This window comes from Phyllopteryx taeniolatus, chromosome 23 (genome assembly GCF_024500385.1).
Source record: "Phyllopteryx taeniolatus isolate TA_2022b chromosome 23, UOR_Ptae_1.2, whole genome shotgun sequence".
In the NCBI taxonomy this organism is placed as follows: Eukaryota; Metazoa; Chordata; class Actinopteri; order Syngnathiformes; family Syngnathidae; genus Phyllopteryx; species Phyllopteryx taeniolatus.
The window spans coordinates 5,105,004-5,122,221 of record NC_084524.1 but is presented as its reverse complement, the minus strand read 5'-3'; the positions used below and the strand labels follow the sequence as shown (position 1 = coordinate 5,122,221).

The following is a 17,218-nucleotide window of genomic DNA, read 5'->3' as shown; positions in this document are numbered from 1 at the left end:
CCAATTTTGGACCTCCTGATTGATCTAAGGGCGGACTTGGAGCTAGTTACAAGGAGGAGTAATGCATTGTGACAATTGGCGCTGTATGGCCTCTTCCGAAGTTTGAAACGGAATGTTACGCGGGGTTGGGCTCATAGTACCTGAGGCGAGTTCAATCAAACGAAACCTGACTTTTATGCGGTTGCTGGCTTCCTTAAAATTATGGGAGCGATCCGTTTTCAGTAATTCAGTGCCTCTTCCAATTCCATCACTTGAAACTTCATTGTGCACCCAAATTGTCTGACGTGACAACAATCCAAACTACTTTAAGTGTAAAACCCAACGCTTTTACACCATTTGCCAACTGTGCAAAAATATGTTGGGGTGAACACGGAATGAAGCGCCCTCTATTTGCTATCTTAGAAAATACCGTAAGGCCCAATTTGATTTACTGCTTTGTGTGGAAGTCGTCTGAGCATTTATTGGATCTTCTAATAGTGCGCTGAATTGTCCATAGACAATTCAGCGCACTACATGTTACTGTTGAGGCAAAATTCTGCACTAGTTGACACCCACATGCTACAAGCACTAGAGATGTGCTGGATGTTAATTATTAGCATTTTATGTCACCATTGTTATGAGTAGCATACACTTGTCACCTTGTGCATAGTTTTGCCCCGCTATCGTAGTTATCCTACTAGTATGCCAAAGTTGTACTAGTGAGGATATTTAGTTTCAGGTCCAGCTACTCGCATGCTTTTTGTCCTCACTAGTAAGACAATTTAGTGCACTCGTAGAACAACTAGCAATGTTATTTTCCACATTTCTACACACTAATAAGACAGCTTTGGCATATTAGTCGGACAGCAGCACGTTACTAGTGAGGCAACACTGTGTTCTAGCGGACATCTGTGCGCTACTAGTACCACTAATGGTAATTGCTTGAATTTTGCCAGCTACTGCACAGTTCTGCCTCACTAGTAGCGTGGTTGTTGTACAAGTGCGCCGTAGTCATTCTAATAATGCCCAGAAATGTCGTGGAAAAGCATCACTAGTAAGACGGTTGTTCTCAAAGAGCGTACTAGTGCAGTACACGGACGATTTATCACACTAGTAGGATATTGAATAAATGCTCAATTGGCTTGCCCATAGCTTCAGTTAATTGTCTCCGGTGTCGTCGATGGCTCATCGGGGCCAAACAAGCAAGCTCCACACTTCCTGTTTCTGACAGCAGAGAGCACGCCATGCTATCTACAACACACACGCAGGAAAAGCTGACAAGCGCGGGCTGGGTGGCACGGGCTGTGGCATGTGTGCCGCTTGATTTCTTTTCAGGAAAGGGGCCGCACGAAGTGACGTGCGCTGGAGCCTGCCGCGGATGAAAGTGACCCTGTGGATGTTTGACGGACTGTGGGAGGGGCTCGAGTCATGTGGGGGACAAATGAGAAGAAGAAGAAAAAGAAGCAGATCCAGTCTCCCGTTGATGAGCGGCAGCGTCGGACGACATGCGCTTCCATCACCAGGTGAGCAACTTTAGCAACACAATCACATCGCACTGAACTTACTGTAATTGACTTAATCTAACTCCACTGCCGTGTCGCAGTAATAGAAAACTACTGTCATGACAAAAACATATAAAATTAAATACGTCCTACTCGCCAGACATGCAGATTATTAGACGTATTCGTGTGTGCATTTGTTTTGGCTGAAACAAGGAAAAATGCGGACATCATCGCGGGCCAGTTTGCTGGCCCTGTGATGGGAAATTTGAAATGGGATTGGTTTAAAAACAAACAAACAAACACAACAAAACAAAAACAGCAATACTGATTGTGAAATCACTGGGCAGATTAGATTGACATGGCAACACATAGAAAATGAAATCTAACTGGACCAACAAAAACAAAACAAAAACATACTGTACACGTACTGGAATTATTTTATTTTTTTATTTTTTCCCAGAAAGAATGCACCTTTGCTCAACTGTCTATGCTAGCTATGTATAGTGACAAGATGAAATGCCGCTTTTTTTTGTGATATTTTTGCTTTGGAGTGTGCCGTGATTTTATTTCTAATGTAAAATTAAGGCCTTTGTTCAGTAAACATTGGGGAAAACTGCAATGCATGGCCCAGATGGAGCCGACTAATTCTTGGTGTTTACCGACCGAAGCGTTCACCGGCAATGTTGCGGTCTTGAAAGGTGGGATGGATTGAGTTGAGCGGAAGCTCCGTCACGCTCCGAGGTCATCGGCGCGTATCGGGTTTGCGGAGGTTTCGGGTGGACGGGGGAAGCCCAGTTGGTGTGGTATTCGCGCGGTTCTCAGAGAGGTCAAGGGTGTTTGCTTCAAGCAGTTAAAGTTGACTGTAAACTAACACCTAAAACAAAATCGAACATTGTATATTTCAATACCAAAATGCAGCTGTAGATTACTGAGCGTCTGCTAGTTTAATGCTGAAACACCGTAGACTGACGAACAGAACATGTTTTTTTTTTTTTTAACATGACTGGTGCGATGATGGCTGTGGGTGTGAACGTCCTGTTTAGAGAACGGAGGCAGACGCGATCTCCTTTTTCAGTGTCGGCATTTCCTCCTTTCCCCGAGTCCTCCCGCAGCTCAGCTGACAAGTAACCGTTCACGATGAGAAGGAAGACGAGGACGATTCTGTTTGCGACGAGGGGACATACGATGGCACGTCACACCCGCTGCGATGCTAATGATGGCGCCTGCGTCAAACAGCGGTTTTTCAAGTTAGGAGCAGTCGATTTCTTGCTTTTGTGTGGCGAACCAAAATATACAGACACAAGCGAGCTACAGATACTGCCGCGCGAGTGCAGTGAAAAAATTGGTTTGGACGGATCTTTCTAGACCCACAGAATATTGTCTTCTGTGATATTTTTTTTCACCTTCGAGCTTTTTCTATTCTTCACTAATCAGCACTACAACATGGGACGGTTTCACCAAAAACACCAGTTACTGACCAAAAAGCAGAGGAAACCATCTTTTTGGTGAAAAGAAATATGTCAAGCAGAACCGGGACATTGACCAATTCTTTTTTTCTTTCCTGACACCTCTTAAAAAAAAAAAAAAAAAAAAAAAAAAAAAACCCAGCTAAATCTAATCTTTGTCTTCCACTTGAAAGCTGTGCTGATCTCAAATCAAAAGTGAGGCAATGCTGCCCTCTACAGCCATCACTTAGTCATTACGGTAGCTTACAAATCTGAATTTCACAAACAAGCTGGGTGACACCCTCTTATTTAAAAAAAAAAAAAAAAAAAAAAAAAACCACATGGTGACAATTCCTATTAAACTAAATGTGTTAAAAATGGAGGGGGCGGGGCTTGAACGGATTAGCAACATTTCAATGGGGCTTTTTTTTTTTTTCCCCTAATAATAATAATCATAATCTGTTTCTAATCATTTTTGAATCACATTACATTCACGGGAACGCTCGCCAAACATCCCCGTCTCGTGATCGCACTTCGGCCGACAGAGTGCAGTGTTGTCCAAGTAAGCGTGTGTCTGTGTCCTCCATTTTTTTTTATTTTTTATTTTTGGAAGCAGACTGGCCGAGTCAGCACACATGCACGGGCCCGGCAGATATGTAATGGTGTGACCTTTTGACTTGGAAATGTATGGCGGTGCCGTCCTGTAATACACGTACACACACACACACACACACACATTTCAACCTCCTGCGTCCCTGCATGCGTCCTTTTTAATCCGTTTTAATCCTCCTCCTCTTCGTACTCACCTGCCCTGCTTTACTTCTTCTCCTCCATATTCGCACCCTCTGAGACATTTTTCATGCAAGGGTTTTTTTTTGTTTTTTGGGGGGGGTCAGGTGGGGGGGAATATCTGCTCCCCTCTCCCCCCGACACCGTGTTTATGTTGTCCAGCTCCTGGAAGTCACAATCTGTCCTCCTCCTCCTCGTAACCTAACTCCTTTCTCTGGACCTCCCTCCCTCCCTCCTACTCGCCTCACCCGTGCTGCATGCTCGCTAAATTGGAGTCAGACTGTGCCACTCGTCTCGATGGGGTCGGGATAGCGGGGAGGGGGCGGCGGCGGGGCTCAGGACGCGTTTTGGGATTTAATTTACAAGGAGGATAAACCCCGATGATACCAATTCAGGTATTTATGCGTTAACAGATATTGTTTCTTTTTTGTGTGTGTGAATCTCCAGAAATGTCTTTTAAACGGTTGAGTTTCAGGGCAGAATCGACGTTCTGCATTTCTCGTTGATGTTTATCTCAGGAATAAGCAAGTGGAGCTTAATGTGGAATTCCTCTTCCTTATTTTTTTTTTTTTTCTTCTTCTTCCAGACTTACATAACGACACACGTACCTCTCACCCTTTGGATTCTTCGCGGTAATTTTAATCTCGGTCAATGATTTCTAAGAGCAATGTGGTTGGATAATCATTAACGTAAGGAGAATAATAATGCTTGACCTTTGATGTGACCCAATCGTGTGAATTGCTGAAAAGCATTTGCGCGTTATTCGACGTTAACACAATTTAATTGATACAATTCTCAAATTGACGTTTTACATTCTTCCACAGTTCTCAGTCGATTCAAACTATTTCAATTTAACAATATTCATCTCGTTTAGGACGTGGGGAATATTATATATATATACATTTTATTTTTATTTTTTTAAATCACTAAAATTTCCCAATGAAGAAATATTTTACATATTCCCCCCTCCCATCCCAATTTTTCTGATTTATTCAAGCTTCAAAATATTCAGGACATCTTTGCCATTAAAATACAATTTTTGTTCTTCAAACTTAGATTCGACATTTTAACTGTTCTATGAATTCAACAGCATTTCACTTAAGCATCCTCTTCAAGCGTTCACGTGAGTCTAAAAAAAATAAAATAAAAATGTTTCAAAAAAACTTTGTATTGTGCACCCGTCCGACAATCCCACGGAAGAGCTAGAACATTTGGCGGAATATTTCTTGGAAAAATATCCAGACAATTTAACAACATGCGAATCCGTCCTGGCAATCTTTTTCTTCTAAATATTCCCAGATGAGGGAACGTTGCTTTTCCACCTCACTGATGTCACGTCCCTTTTCGGGTTTTGCCAGGGGGGCCTCACGTGGGCGACCATGTTGGGTCAGAGCGTGCGTCTGCAGCCCGTGGCCATCCAGAACCTGTCGGAAGTGGAGCGAGCCAGACTCCAGCAAGTGGCCTTGTTCCACCTTGACCAGAGGGACCTGGACTTTAAGATCAGCATTCCAAGAGGTAGGCTACGTGTACACTTCCGTTCTGGTACTTTTTGTTTATATTGAACATAGTGTGTGTGCCGGGAATGCTTTTGCTGTATAAACTGATACATAAAACAAAAGCGAATTAAACGTATGGATATTTAAACCAAAGCTATATTGACCGCAAGACTGCTAGCTTCATGCTAATTTATAATGCGAAAGGCCATAGGCATGCTCACGGAAATTGGCATCGGTAATTCTAAACCAAAAACAACCACAACTTTAACACACGGAGCATTTCACGATGACCCTGCTGTCATTTTGCAGGAGTACTATCCAAATAATAGGAGGAAAATATTATTTTACACGAAAAGTACCATTAGGTGAAATTGATCATTCCAATTTTACAAGAATACAATATAGTTCAGATCTTTGATGATTTTCTCAAGCAGTGAAAGAGTTTTATGATTTTGTAGGCATTTGTGTACATTACTAACTATTATGATGCATTATATTCCTTTTATGTTCAAGCCCCTTTTTTTTTTTTTTTTTTTTTTTTTTTTTATAAAGTGCCCTGTAAATGAAGCAGAGTTCATCAAGATCCATACCGCCAATGTTTTGGAGAGCTCATTTTGGATTTGGAAACATGCGCTAATTGTTGGCTCCGGCTCCATTTCCTCATCCAAACTTGTTTCCACACGTGGAAAATCTCACTGCTGACTTTCAAGTGCAAGTTTGGAGTAGTTTTTCAAGGCATCATCAACACTTCAGCATCAACATCTTTGAACATCTTCTTAAATTGCTCATCTGTCCGTTTCAGCAAAAAAAAAAAAAAAAAAGCTAAGCGTGCTCCCGACTTTGAGGAAAAAATCATTTTGTCTTTAAAGACAGCCTGTCAAACACAAGACACGGACGGAGGCCACAGGGATTTTCTGCGTCCGTCCTATGGGACGATATAAGCCGCTTTTCTCAGCCCGGTCTCGCTCGCTTTCTCAGGACAATTAACCTCTGACCTCCTTATCGCCCTTTAGCTTTGAAACAGGCGGCGTGCGGGAGCGATGCAAATCGTACAATTGAGGCTGTGACGTCATGTGACAACGCAGTTTTTGACTTGTGTAGTTTGTATGTTCGACACCAGTTGGCAAATATTCCCCCGGAGCAAGTGTGGGAATCTTCCCCCGCTCCCTTTCTCCCCAGAGGTGAAGCGCGACGGGTCACGTCTCTCGCCATCACATCCCGCTGCCCTTTTTTGTCTTCCTGTTGTCTTTTGCTGACTTTTTGTACTGTAGAAACCTTGTCGAGTGTGTTTTTCCAGACATATATAGCAGCTGGCGAGCTCCCTGGAACTTTCTGTCATCACTTGAGAGACATTTTCTCCTATTTTCTTTTTCTCATGCTCCTGTTTGTCCTTTTTTTGTTTTTGCTTTGCAAGCTTCCTGCTTGAGGAAAAGACTCGTTTTGCCAAAGAAAACGACACGGGCACGGTTCATTGCAATAACGTGTACAGTACATCTACTGACACGCTCACTGAAGAGCGATTGCGCTCTCAAGGCGTTTTGCTTGGAATTCACGAAAACAAATCTTTTTGTCTCCCTCCACAGAAATACGCAAACGTCAAAAATCACTGCGCAGGAAGTTTGACTCTTTTTCCAAGGAAAAAAAAGAGCGTGGTGAGTTCACTGCACACACAATTACAAGTGGGATTGTAATTTGGACCAATGTTAATGTTTTGGTGATTAAAGTGAGTGATTTAATTCTTGACTGGGGGGGTGGGGGGGTGCAAGGATGCTTTGCCCTTTGACCTTGTAGTAGGAAGATGTGCAATTGTCAAACAATTTTTTTTTTCAGCTGGCAATTTGTTTTGCCAAATTTATGATACAAATAGCAGTATGAAAAACTAAAAACACAATAAGTGCTTCTGAAACTCATGTCATTAAAAAATAATAATTTACAACGGGGGAGAAATTGTTGCAAATATAGTACAGTAGTTTAAAAAAAAACTTAAAAATTAATTAGTGAATGTATAAAAAAATGTATTTAATTTTTGGAATTTTGAAATATTTACAACAACAAAAATATTATTGAAGGTCAATGATTGTAGTTAGTTGGGTTCCCCAGATCAGAGGGATGATGCAGATCTTTCAAGATGCGACACCTGCTTCCTCTTAGCCGCACAGACTTAGCTGAAGGCTAACCCCGTTAATGAAAACCGGGAACATCGGGAGCTGGCCCCGCTCCTGCTGGCTCCGCTCGGCTTCTCGGAGCTCCACGTGTGAGGATGAGCTAGCGGCGAGGCACACGTCCTCCTTGGTGGAGGTAGTAACCATGATGACTTTGGAAGCTAGGTCAGTGCTTCCCAACCTTTGTAAAAAGTCTCAAACTAATACCAAACTAGAGCGAGAGAAATGGCAATTATCTGCGCATCATTCGTTCTTTCCATTTTCAATTGGTAATCCACAACAGTGGCGGTTCTCGGAGGAGGGGTTAAATTTCCTGAAAATTTCCCAGAAATATTTTTCATTTCGATTAAAAAGTAGGTAACCAAATAAAAACTCCAAATTTGTTCAGAGGCTGAAACGTCTCAACATAAGTGGATTTGCAACATTATCCAGATCGGCACCAAACCCAAGAAAGAAATGTCACCGAAAACAAGATGACGACGGTGTCTCCAAACAAGCGGATCAGCGTCGGTCGTCAGATGTCAGCGAACGTGGCCAAAAGTCAGACGCATTACGTCAGGGTCAGAGAGGAGCTTAAGGGCGAGCTTGGCCAAACCAGGCCACCGAGTGCACCTGCGAGCAGACCACGCGTTGATTTCGCTCGGCTTGGACCGACACATGAAAGCTTGTTTAGCGCCCTCCGCTGGCTGCCAAACATGCACATTTTTCGAAAAAAAAACCAAAACAAACAAACGATAGTGGTGAAAGTCATACCTTGGTCATCCTCAGCATTAGTTAATGTGAGACTAACGTAGGCCGCTGGCCATTTGGAACCGATAGGAATGTGTCATGAAGATGAATACATTTACTGGAATTTAAACAGACCCCGAGTGAAAAAGGCACATGGACAAAGATAATGCAAATGGCTTCTAATTTAGCAATTTCTTTTTGCTTCAACCTTAATTATTAAAATGTATCGATATACACATAATATACAATATTTATTGGGTTATTGGCTCGATTCCAAGTCTTGCAGTATTGCAAACCACTCGTGAACAAGTGCCGGTCACTGGAAAAGCACTAAATCCAATTAGAGTTGACCAAAAACAGCGAACAACTTTCAAAGTCGACTTCAAAAGTAGCTGGACGCGGAGTTTCACACGGACATTTTTTGTTTGGGCCACTGATAAACTTTGCCAAAAAAACGACACCTTGAAGTGATTTTTAAGACATCATTAGATGTGTAATGTACATATAACACAATGTATGAGTGAGCCGAATGGTCGCTTGCGTTTTTTTTTTTTTTCCTAATTCCTAAAATCGTGATCGCGAGCGCGGAAATGCTAATCGTGAAAGCTCACAATTTAGCAAAGGCGGATTTTGTTGTCAAATTCTGTACAGTTGAGACTCGGTACTAAAATGCAGTTTAACCATAGAAGTCCAGCCCTCAAAAATGTGAATAACAAGCATGTTAGTAGTAAAAAAAAAAAAACAATAAATACATTCAACTACTCAACGATATATCAATAGGATAATCGATCCTATATCCAATGATACGCTGCGGCGATGTAGGGAGGAAAAACAAAGATTGTCAGTTTCTTCGGCACTGCGTTTCATTTTCGGCAAGAGACGAAATTCATGACTTGTGGGGTGAAAATATCTTCACAATACTGATACCGAGTAGGATATGTTGGTAGGGTAAACGTTTCCAGTCTTTTGCCAAAGCGTGTTGGGGACGGTCGCTAGGTGCGCTAGGGTCAGACGCCGGCCGTCGTCGGTTCACGGTTGTTGAGTTCCATCCGTCTTAACAGCCGTACGTTGTCTGTCAGAATCTGCCCCCAAGGCGTTCGGCATTCCGCTCTCGCAGGTCATCGCCAATGACCGGGCCTTCAAGCGGCGTCAGGACGCCTTGAAAGAGAGCCGACGGGACTGCTTGGAGCTGGAGGCCAGCATCCTGCGCTTCAGGGCCGAGAAGCGGCAACTGCTCTCGGGGGCCGCGCACACCTCGCCGCCCGCGTACTCCGTCGTGGCCCCGGCGCCGCCGCATTCTGTTCTGGACGCCGTGGGACGAGGACAGAGACGGGTAACGCCCTTTAGCCGCATGTGTAAATTCTCAGTCATCCACGGTCATGGTAATCCAAAATGTAAAAACATCTACAGTTGCATCCGTTCAGATGTTGCGGACCTTTACCCAGAACGGAACGCAAAAACTGTACGTCTACCTCCCTCCCTGCCTTCCCAGGGCGGCCTCTCGGTGGACTCCATCTCCGACCTGGTGGACAGTCAGTCCCGCTTGCTGGAGGCGCTGCAGCTCTCCCATCCGTCGGAGCTGGAGCTGAAGAAGAGCTTGTCGGAGGGCAGGAGCCAAAGCAGGCTGAGCCTCAACCCCGTCTACCGCCAGGTGCCTCGGGTTCTGGAGCGCTGCTGCGGCCACATCGAGGCCCACGGTGAGGCGGCCGTCCTCGGCTGTTTTCCGTCGGCACGCCTGACTCGCCTTCCGTCCTCTCAGGTCTTCAGACGGTGGGCATTTTCAGAGTGGGGAGCTCCAAGAAGAGGGTGCGCCAGGTGAGCTCACTTCCCAGTGGGCGGGGTGGCAAAAAGCATGTTGTGAACATCCTGTCCTTGTCCCGCCTCCGTCCCGCAGCTGAGGGAGGACTTTGACGCAGGCGTGGACGTTCAGCTGGACGAGGAGCACAGCGTGCACGACGTGTCGGCCTTGCTCAAAGAGTTTTTGAGGGACATGCCGGACCCTGTGCTCACACGAGAGCTGTACCCCGCCTTCCTCCACGCCAACCGTACGCACCCGTCCTGACAATTTCCTCGCAAATTTCCTTGCTCGCTGTGATATCTGGTTCTGTTGCGGTCCAGTCCTCCGGGGAGCGGAGCAGCTACAGTACCTGCAGCACCTCCTCTACCTGCTGCCTCCCTGCAACTGCGACACGCTACTGCGCCTCCTCACTTTCCTGAACACGGTGCACAGCTTCGCCCAGGACAGCGTCGGCGCCAACGACGAGGAGGTCAGTCACCGAGTATACAGGCGCTTTGTTCCTGGACTTCAGTAGAACTGTATCTTACTCCCTACATTTGAAAACCGATAGCTGTGCTTCCGATCCCTTAATCTGACAAACCTCCGCGGATGACGACACGATCTTTGGCCTCCCGCTCATGAGCGTCCTTTCCAGATCCCCGGTAACAAGATGACCGCCGCGAACCTGGCGGTCATCTTTGGGCCCAACCTGCTCCAGAGGGAACGAGGAGGAGACGCCGGTCCGCAGGCCATGGGGATCGAGGACAGCACGGCTGTCATTAACGTCACCCTGGTGCTCATGCAGAACTACAGGAGGCTTTTCATGGTGATTCCCTTCAGTCGTGTTTCGCTTCATTCAGGATACATATATATAGAATATATTGTACAATACAGTGTTACCTTGAGATACAAGTTTTTCTAGATACGAGCCATCAATTGGCCGATTCTTTGCTTTGGTTGGTGAGCACAATTCATCAAAAAAGAGGTTTCAAGCGGTTTCATGTCACTCCCAGTTAAAAGTTTCGTCTTTCAGTCCGCTAGATTCATGCTAACGCTAATTAGCATCTATGTTACAGATTGAATGCAAAGGGACTCACAATGTGTAGAATGAATCCACTTGTCTTGCAGCTATAAAATTCCACTGTGTCCCGTAGGTGAGCGCAGAGCTGCAACAGGAAGTCCTGGTGAGTCTGATCCAGAGCGACCCCGACATTATCGACTATCTGCTCCGCCGCAAACTCAGGTGACGACAATCATCCTTTTGACACCGGTGATCCAAACGCAGCCCTAACCCCGCACGATACCGTCCCCGCAGTGGCAGTTACACGACGGCGGAAAGCGGCGCCGGGTCGGGGGCCCGCCGGGACACGGGGGTGTCTCTGGACTCCGTCGGGGCCTCCAGCGGGAGTCTGTCCCCGATGGAGCCCCGCTCGTCTCTCGAGGGCGGCCTGAGTAGCGAGGTCTTCCTCAGCGTGCTCAAGATGAACCAGAGCGGGAAGCAGCGCGACAACAGATACGGTACGCTCACTTTTCGCTTCCCCCTGCCGGACAAAGACGTTCATCGCGGCTCTCTTTTCGAACAGGAGACGCTCGACCCGGCAAATCCATCCGCCACATGCGACAGTTCCACTCCCACCACAACCTGCTCAGTTTGGCCCAGCCCGCCTTCTGCTCCGTGTCCTCCGGCGCGCACCACCCGGCGGACGCGGGCAGCGTTTGGGTGAGCCAGGGGCCACCCGAGGAAGGCAAGGGCAGACTCTGGGACTTCTTCACGGGGAAAGGCTCGGGCTCCGAGACCTTGGTATGACGGTGACGGTGGTGGGCTGTGTTCGGAATCGTTGACTCATTCCTGTTCCCATCTCAGTGGACTTTTCTCTTTGACAAACACTGTGCGGGTGTGACACGATGAAAAGGAATCATCACGTGTACATACTGTAATGTACTTTTTTTTTTTGGCACATTTTAGAGCTGCATGACTCAAAACTATTTTGTTCGTTAGCGTTCTGTAATATGCAATAAAGTGTCCACTGTCAATATGACTGAAATGCATCCTTGGGTGTGGGATTTCAGAAAATGTATGAGCACTTGTATTTTTGGGGAGATTGTGATGTAACTGTTGAGCTAATTTGCATAATACCCACGCCCCACGCAGTTTCCCCGCCGACGACCTGGCTGCAAACGACGGCCGCGCTACGCAGATCATGTGAAAGCCAGAAGGTAAGCCGAGCTGCAGCGTTGGCGCAAATTAGCCTCTGATTAGCGACACGGTACTCATATGTTGAGTGACTATGGTAATGAATGATGTAATGTAAAAAAAATGTTATTCTTGAAAGGGAGTACTGGTGTTTAACCACTAGAGAGCAGCAATTTACATTAGTGCTGTCGTCGGCGCAGTATGTTAGGTGCGCAATAATCCCGTGTTTCTGATGATTATTTCAAGCAAGCATTTATTTTGTCTTCCAATATCATCTGTATATATGTACACATCCGCACTCTCAAAGTCTCACATAGCCAGAGTTGTCTACACAACAATGGTAGACAAGGGGCATTAGTGAAGTGTGTGACGTCCAAGTAAAATGATAATCTGAATATTTAAATAAAAACAATGTCATTTGAGTTGATCGAATTTGCGCACTTTGAGCCTTCACGCAAACGGTGCAAGGGCGTGGCGAGCTTTGGTTCGCTGCGAAGCCTTACGAATCGGGAAAAGGTGAATTTGCGAATGGCCGACCGCGATTACAGCCGTCGTGGAAGGAAAAAGAAAGCGCGACTGCCGCGGCCGCTCTCTGCTCGGACCAGTCGGTACGTGTTGCCAGAGTCTGTTGGTCGGCAGTATGAGACGCCACACAAACGCGCCACGAAGTTCATTTGGGACCTCTTTGGAGTCACGTGGGAGTCCGAGCGAATTTCACATCGTTTGATATGCGTGTGCAAAAAAAGAGTCCCGTCAGTTGCAGAGCCCGCCTCACAGCGGAGGGCGTGGCTCGCGTCGGTCTTCCCCGAGGCCGCCGGGACGTCTCGTCCGATCCCGGGCGGCCGGGGGGAATAAAAAAAGGCCCGGACGCTCGGCCCTCACGCCCCCGGCGTCGCGTGAATCCGAACGCCAGGCCGCCTTCAGTCTCTGGACTGGTAGAAGAGGATGTACCCCGACTCCGAGTTTTTGGAAATGTCTGACGTCAGGCCGTAGAACTCCTCGATGGCCTGCGCGTCAATTTTCTGCAAGAAGAATAGAAGATTGTGTGTATAAAAATAAAGAAAAAAGTTGTCAAAGTGTTTCGATGTACAGGCGCAACCCTCGTGAAGAACAACATACAGATCAAAAGGCTATCTTGACTTGTTCGCAAGTTGTTTTTTTGACAAAAAGTCATACATTTTGAGGAAAAGCTTTTTTTTGGGGGGGGCGGGGGGGCAATAGCTTAGTACAAAGACGATGTTTTGGACACTTTGCACAAACGCACCTCTACGATGTCGTCGTCGAAGAGGAGCCAGAAGCCGTGGCTTTTGACGATGGTGATGTAGTGGCCTCGGTTGGGCCCGCTGCAAGGAAAGGGACGCACCGCAAGCGCAGCGTGAGTGCGGGAAAGATGGGCCGAGAAAAAGAGAGAGAGAGAGAGAGAGAGAGAGAGAGCGATGCCCACCTGCCACAGTGCACCACCACGGCCACCAGGTCGTACATGCGGTCCGGGTTGGTGGCGTCTCCCGACGTGTTGAAGAGGCGCAGCTCCAGGGGGAAGACCACGCGGTACGACAGTTTGGTGTAGCGGTGCAGCTGGTCCATGTACTTGAAGCGCTTCAGGTGCAGCGCCAGGATCATGGGCAGCTTCTTCACCCGCATCCTGCGCAGAGGAAACGTTTCTAGGAATGCAAAACAAAGCGCGGCGAAAGAGACAGAGCGCGGCGAGCAGACCTTTTCTGGGCTTCCTGTTTGCTGCGGCACTGCTCGCAGTAGTACTTGTACTCGCTGCACAGAGTCTCCGTGTTGCTGAAGTCCCTGTGAGGTCCACACAGGAGAATAATAAAAGCTCAAAGGACCTTTTCCGGTACGCTCGGGCCACACGCGGCCCACTTTGATGGTCTCCGTCACCGTACCTGAGGCAGTGCGTGATGGACGTGTTCTGCTCCACGTCCACCGACAAATCCAGGAAGTCCTCGTCTTTGCTGCTTACCTGCAACAGTAGCGTGACGCCACACGGTAAATATTGTCTTATTTATTCCCAATCGTGTGCCGTGAGAGATCATCATGCTTTCCTGGCATCTTGGTGCCAAGGAACTAAGCTGAAGTGAATTGAGGAGCTTTGTTTGGACAAAGCCAGTGCTATGCCGAGCCCACATTTCACTCCTAAATTTCTGTAAACTGAGACCAGATTATTTCTGTATATACAGCGAACTCACCTACTTCTTGTTTGTTCTAAGGCCAAAAGCAATTGGCGGCGAGGAACTGTGTTGAAGTTGCTTGAAGAGCTTCATTTCGGCAAAAGCGGTGCTTTGCCACCATCTTGCGGTATTTCAAGGCAATTACAAACCTTTTTACGGCGGGTGTCAACGACTGAAAAATGCTCGCTATCCGTGGCAGTGCTCGGTTGACAAATGTTATATTTGGTGGTGTGCGTGAGATTGTTTTTGCGTGCCTTGCCTCAAAAACACAGTTTCGTGAAGTCTTAGTTTTGGTTTGATTCCACGCACTTCCTTCACGTCACTCACGGCTTCGCAGTTGAGGCAGCGCGTCTCGTTGGTCAGCGTTCCTTGGAAGATCTCGTGGACCCACGTCCGCTGCGTCTCCTTCCCGCCTTCGCCCTCTCCACCTCCTCCGCCTCCACCTACTAGCTCTCCTCCTCCTCCGTTCTGAAGCAGCTTTCCGTTCTGCTGCCGCTCCTGGCTCTTCTCCTCCTGGAGCAGGTCCGCGATGGTGTTGAGGAGGTAGTTGAGGAACTCGTGGGCATCTTGCTGCATGTAGTTGTCAAACAGCTCTGCACGGAGAAGCCCGGACGTGGTCACGTCAATTTCATTTATATAGCGCCACGGAAGGCGCTTTACACACGCAGCAGACCGAGAACCACATTTCCGATACGTAATATACAGTACGGCGGCGACTTGCGATAGGACTTTACTTTGTTCCGTGACGACACTCAAATCATCTTTCCCCTTTTAAATGAACTGACGCCCCCCCCCAAAAAAAAAACATGAAAATTTGTTCATTGAGACATCGCGGCACGGCACTAACATTAGCTGTTCTACGCAGAGGATAAAGAATATGACTGAGTACGGTTCTCGCAAGTCAAAGCAAAATAAATAAAGAAATAAAATGGGTCAAACGACAGCTCGTATCTCAAGGCACCACTGTTATAACTTACGTTTGTGTTCCCTATGTATTACGGAATTTCCACTAGCGGACGTTGATGGAGTAGGTAATTAACGGCGCCCGAGTAGGGCTCCAAAAGTAGTTTTCGATTAACTGATGACTTAACTATATGTAGTCCACTCAATAAAAAGTGCCTACCGTTTTCTTTTCTCAGCCGCGAGATGAACTTCTTGGGAGGGATGACGCCCACTTTCTTCTTCTGCGTTGCAATGCTGTTGAACAAGTCAGCCAGGCAGGTGAGGAGAGACTCCTTGCGTCGGGGCTGCACCTGCGGGCACAAAACCAAACGAGTCAAAGAAGCGAGCCTAGCGGTACTCCGCCAGCTTTGCTGTACGTCGCTTTACCTTGTAGGCCAGCACCTTCTCCCTGAACGGACGACAGAAGTAGAGAGCCTGCAGCACCGAGTTACAGTAGCAGGTGTTGCCAAACTGAGGAACAAACAAGAAGTCCGAAATGAAAAATTTGAGACTCGAAAGCGGAGACGAAGCCACCCGAAGATACCCACGTTGACCAATCCGAAGTAGTGCTCATTTACGGGAAACTGTTCCGGTCCGATCTCCTTCTCCAAAGCAGAGGCATTGGCGCCCTGTGGAGGGAAAAAAAAAAAAAAATACAAATCAAGAAGCATCCGAACAAAGCCAGTTAAGTCGGCCATCCGAATGTCTCGTCACAATGTACTCGCAAATTACGCCGTTTGAAATGTAACCTTGTTAGGCATGGATAGATGAGCAAATCATCGTTTCCGGACCGATTCTCAGCATAGTAAAACCCTTGGGAATCAATGTCCCAAAGAGAACAAGCACCACTTCGGCTCTTATTTCTTCTCTCGCCAGTTTCAACCTTGACCTCCCCATTGAAAGCAATGCTGCCTTTTTTTGTCCGCCTCGCGTCACATGACAGGAGGTGGGAAATCATGACCGTGGTAACGGACGTCCAACCAAAACACGGATCGCCGGGAAAGGACGAGAATCAACTTTAGCCCAAACATAATACAGTACTGCAGTGGACAATACGGTTTTGCAATGTGCCGCGGGGGTAACTCACGTCGCCGCTTTTCTTCCCCCCCACCCCCAAGCGAAAGTGGCGACTTAAAGCACTGAAAGTGTGTTATTACTATGAAGTGGATGCTGAGCAAACAGGCTAACGCAAGCAGCTAGCCCGTCGCGGACGGAGGCGCAAGAGCAACCAAATCGTCCGAATGCTCACCATCGTACAAATCGAGGCGATCTTTCGGACTGTCATCAGTATTTCCATCCGTGCGTCGCCATGTTGGACCCAAACCCCGATGGTGAAATTGCCCCAGCCGACGCGGCTGCACAGTTCCGGGAGAGGCTTCACGGCTTCAGCGCTCGTACTTTGACACCCCACCCCACCCTCCCACCCATTATATATATATATATATGTATACATATATGAAATTGACGAAGATGCCGCTTCGAGCGCTGTGTCGCACGTCCACCTCGCCGCCATATTGGATGTGGCAAAGGGCAATGCGTTTTGGAAATCCTTTTGCCCATTGAATTAGCTGACTTTGAAGAATGTGCTCTCAAGTCCCTTTTTTTTTTGTTTATTTTTTTATTTTTTTTTTGTAAATCGAATTTTTAGTATTAACCAGATTGTAAGGCCTCAAGGAGGCACTATGCTGCATTTTCAGTATATATAAATTTAACACATCCCTGTTCAAATATGCCATGTTTTTGCAATTATAAGATATCATTTTTTAAAAATCCAGAATTAATGTGACCCTATACTCTGGAGAACTTTTTTTAATTATTTCATATTTTCGAGAGAGGAAGTCAAAATTAAAAACTGAAATAATGTGATTGCAAAAGTGTGCACACCCTCTAAAACTGGTACGTGGCCGTGTTCAGAATTAACCAAACACGTGCAAACTCATCTTAAATGGGAGTCGGTACACACCTGCCAGCATTTTATGTGCCTCTGGTTTAACCCCAAATGCAGTTCTAGTCGGCTTTCTTT

General features: G+C 46.7%; 2 protein-coding genes across 3 annotated transcripts; one reads left to right on the top strand and one right to left on the bottom strand.

Annotated features, from left to right (window-relative positions):
• Nucleotides 1-96: 96 nt before the first annotated feature.
• On the top strand, nucleotides 97-11,913 carry arhgap36 (Rho GTPase activating protein 36). Of its 2 annotated transcripts, none has more exons than XM_061764439.1 (12): nucleotides 97-1,502; nucleotides 5,074-5,230; nucleotides 6,795-6,863; nucleotides 9,182-9,435; nucleotides 9,595-9,799; nucleotides 9,862-9,917; nucleotides 9,997-10,147; nucleotides 10,221-10,369; nucleotides 10,535-10,705; nucleotides 11,034-11,122; nucleotides 11,195-11,397; nucleotides 11,463-11,913. In XM_061764439.1, exons 1-12 carry the CDS (start codon nucleotides 1,485-1,487, stop codon nucleotides 11,684-11,686), a joined length of 1,746 nt encoding a protein of 581 aa, XP_061620423.1. In that variant the 5' UTR covers nucleotides 97-1,484; the 3' UTR covers nucleotides 11,687-11,913. The 2 variants fall into 2 exon arrangements, with proteins under 2 accessions (XP_061620423.1, XP_061620424.1); XM_061764440.1 differs by lacking the exon at nucleotides 97-1,502 and adding an exon at nucleotides 3,954-4,110.
• On the bottom strand, nucleotides 11,810-16,602 carry usp12b (ubiquitin specific peptidase 12b). Its single transcript, XM_061764441.1, has 10 exons — nucleotides 16,445-16,602; nucleotides 15,744-15,824; nucleotides 15,583-15,666; nucleotides 15,377-15,506; nucleotides 14,581-14,846; nucleotides 13,969-14,045; nucleotides 13,787-13,870; nucleotides 13,518-13,715; nucleotides 13,338-13,416; nucleotides 11,810-13,095 (listed from the first exon to the last, which is right to left on the bottom strand). The coding sequence occupies exons 1-10, from the start codon at nucleotides 16,490-16,492 to the stop codon at nucleotides 12,994-12,996; spliced, it is 1,149 nt and encodes a 382-aa protein (XP_061620425.1). The 5' UTR covers nucleotides 16,493-16,602; the 3' UTR covers nucleotides 11,810-12,993.
• Between the last annotated feature and the right edge of the window lie 616 nt (nucleotides 16,603-17,218).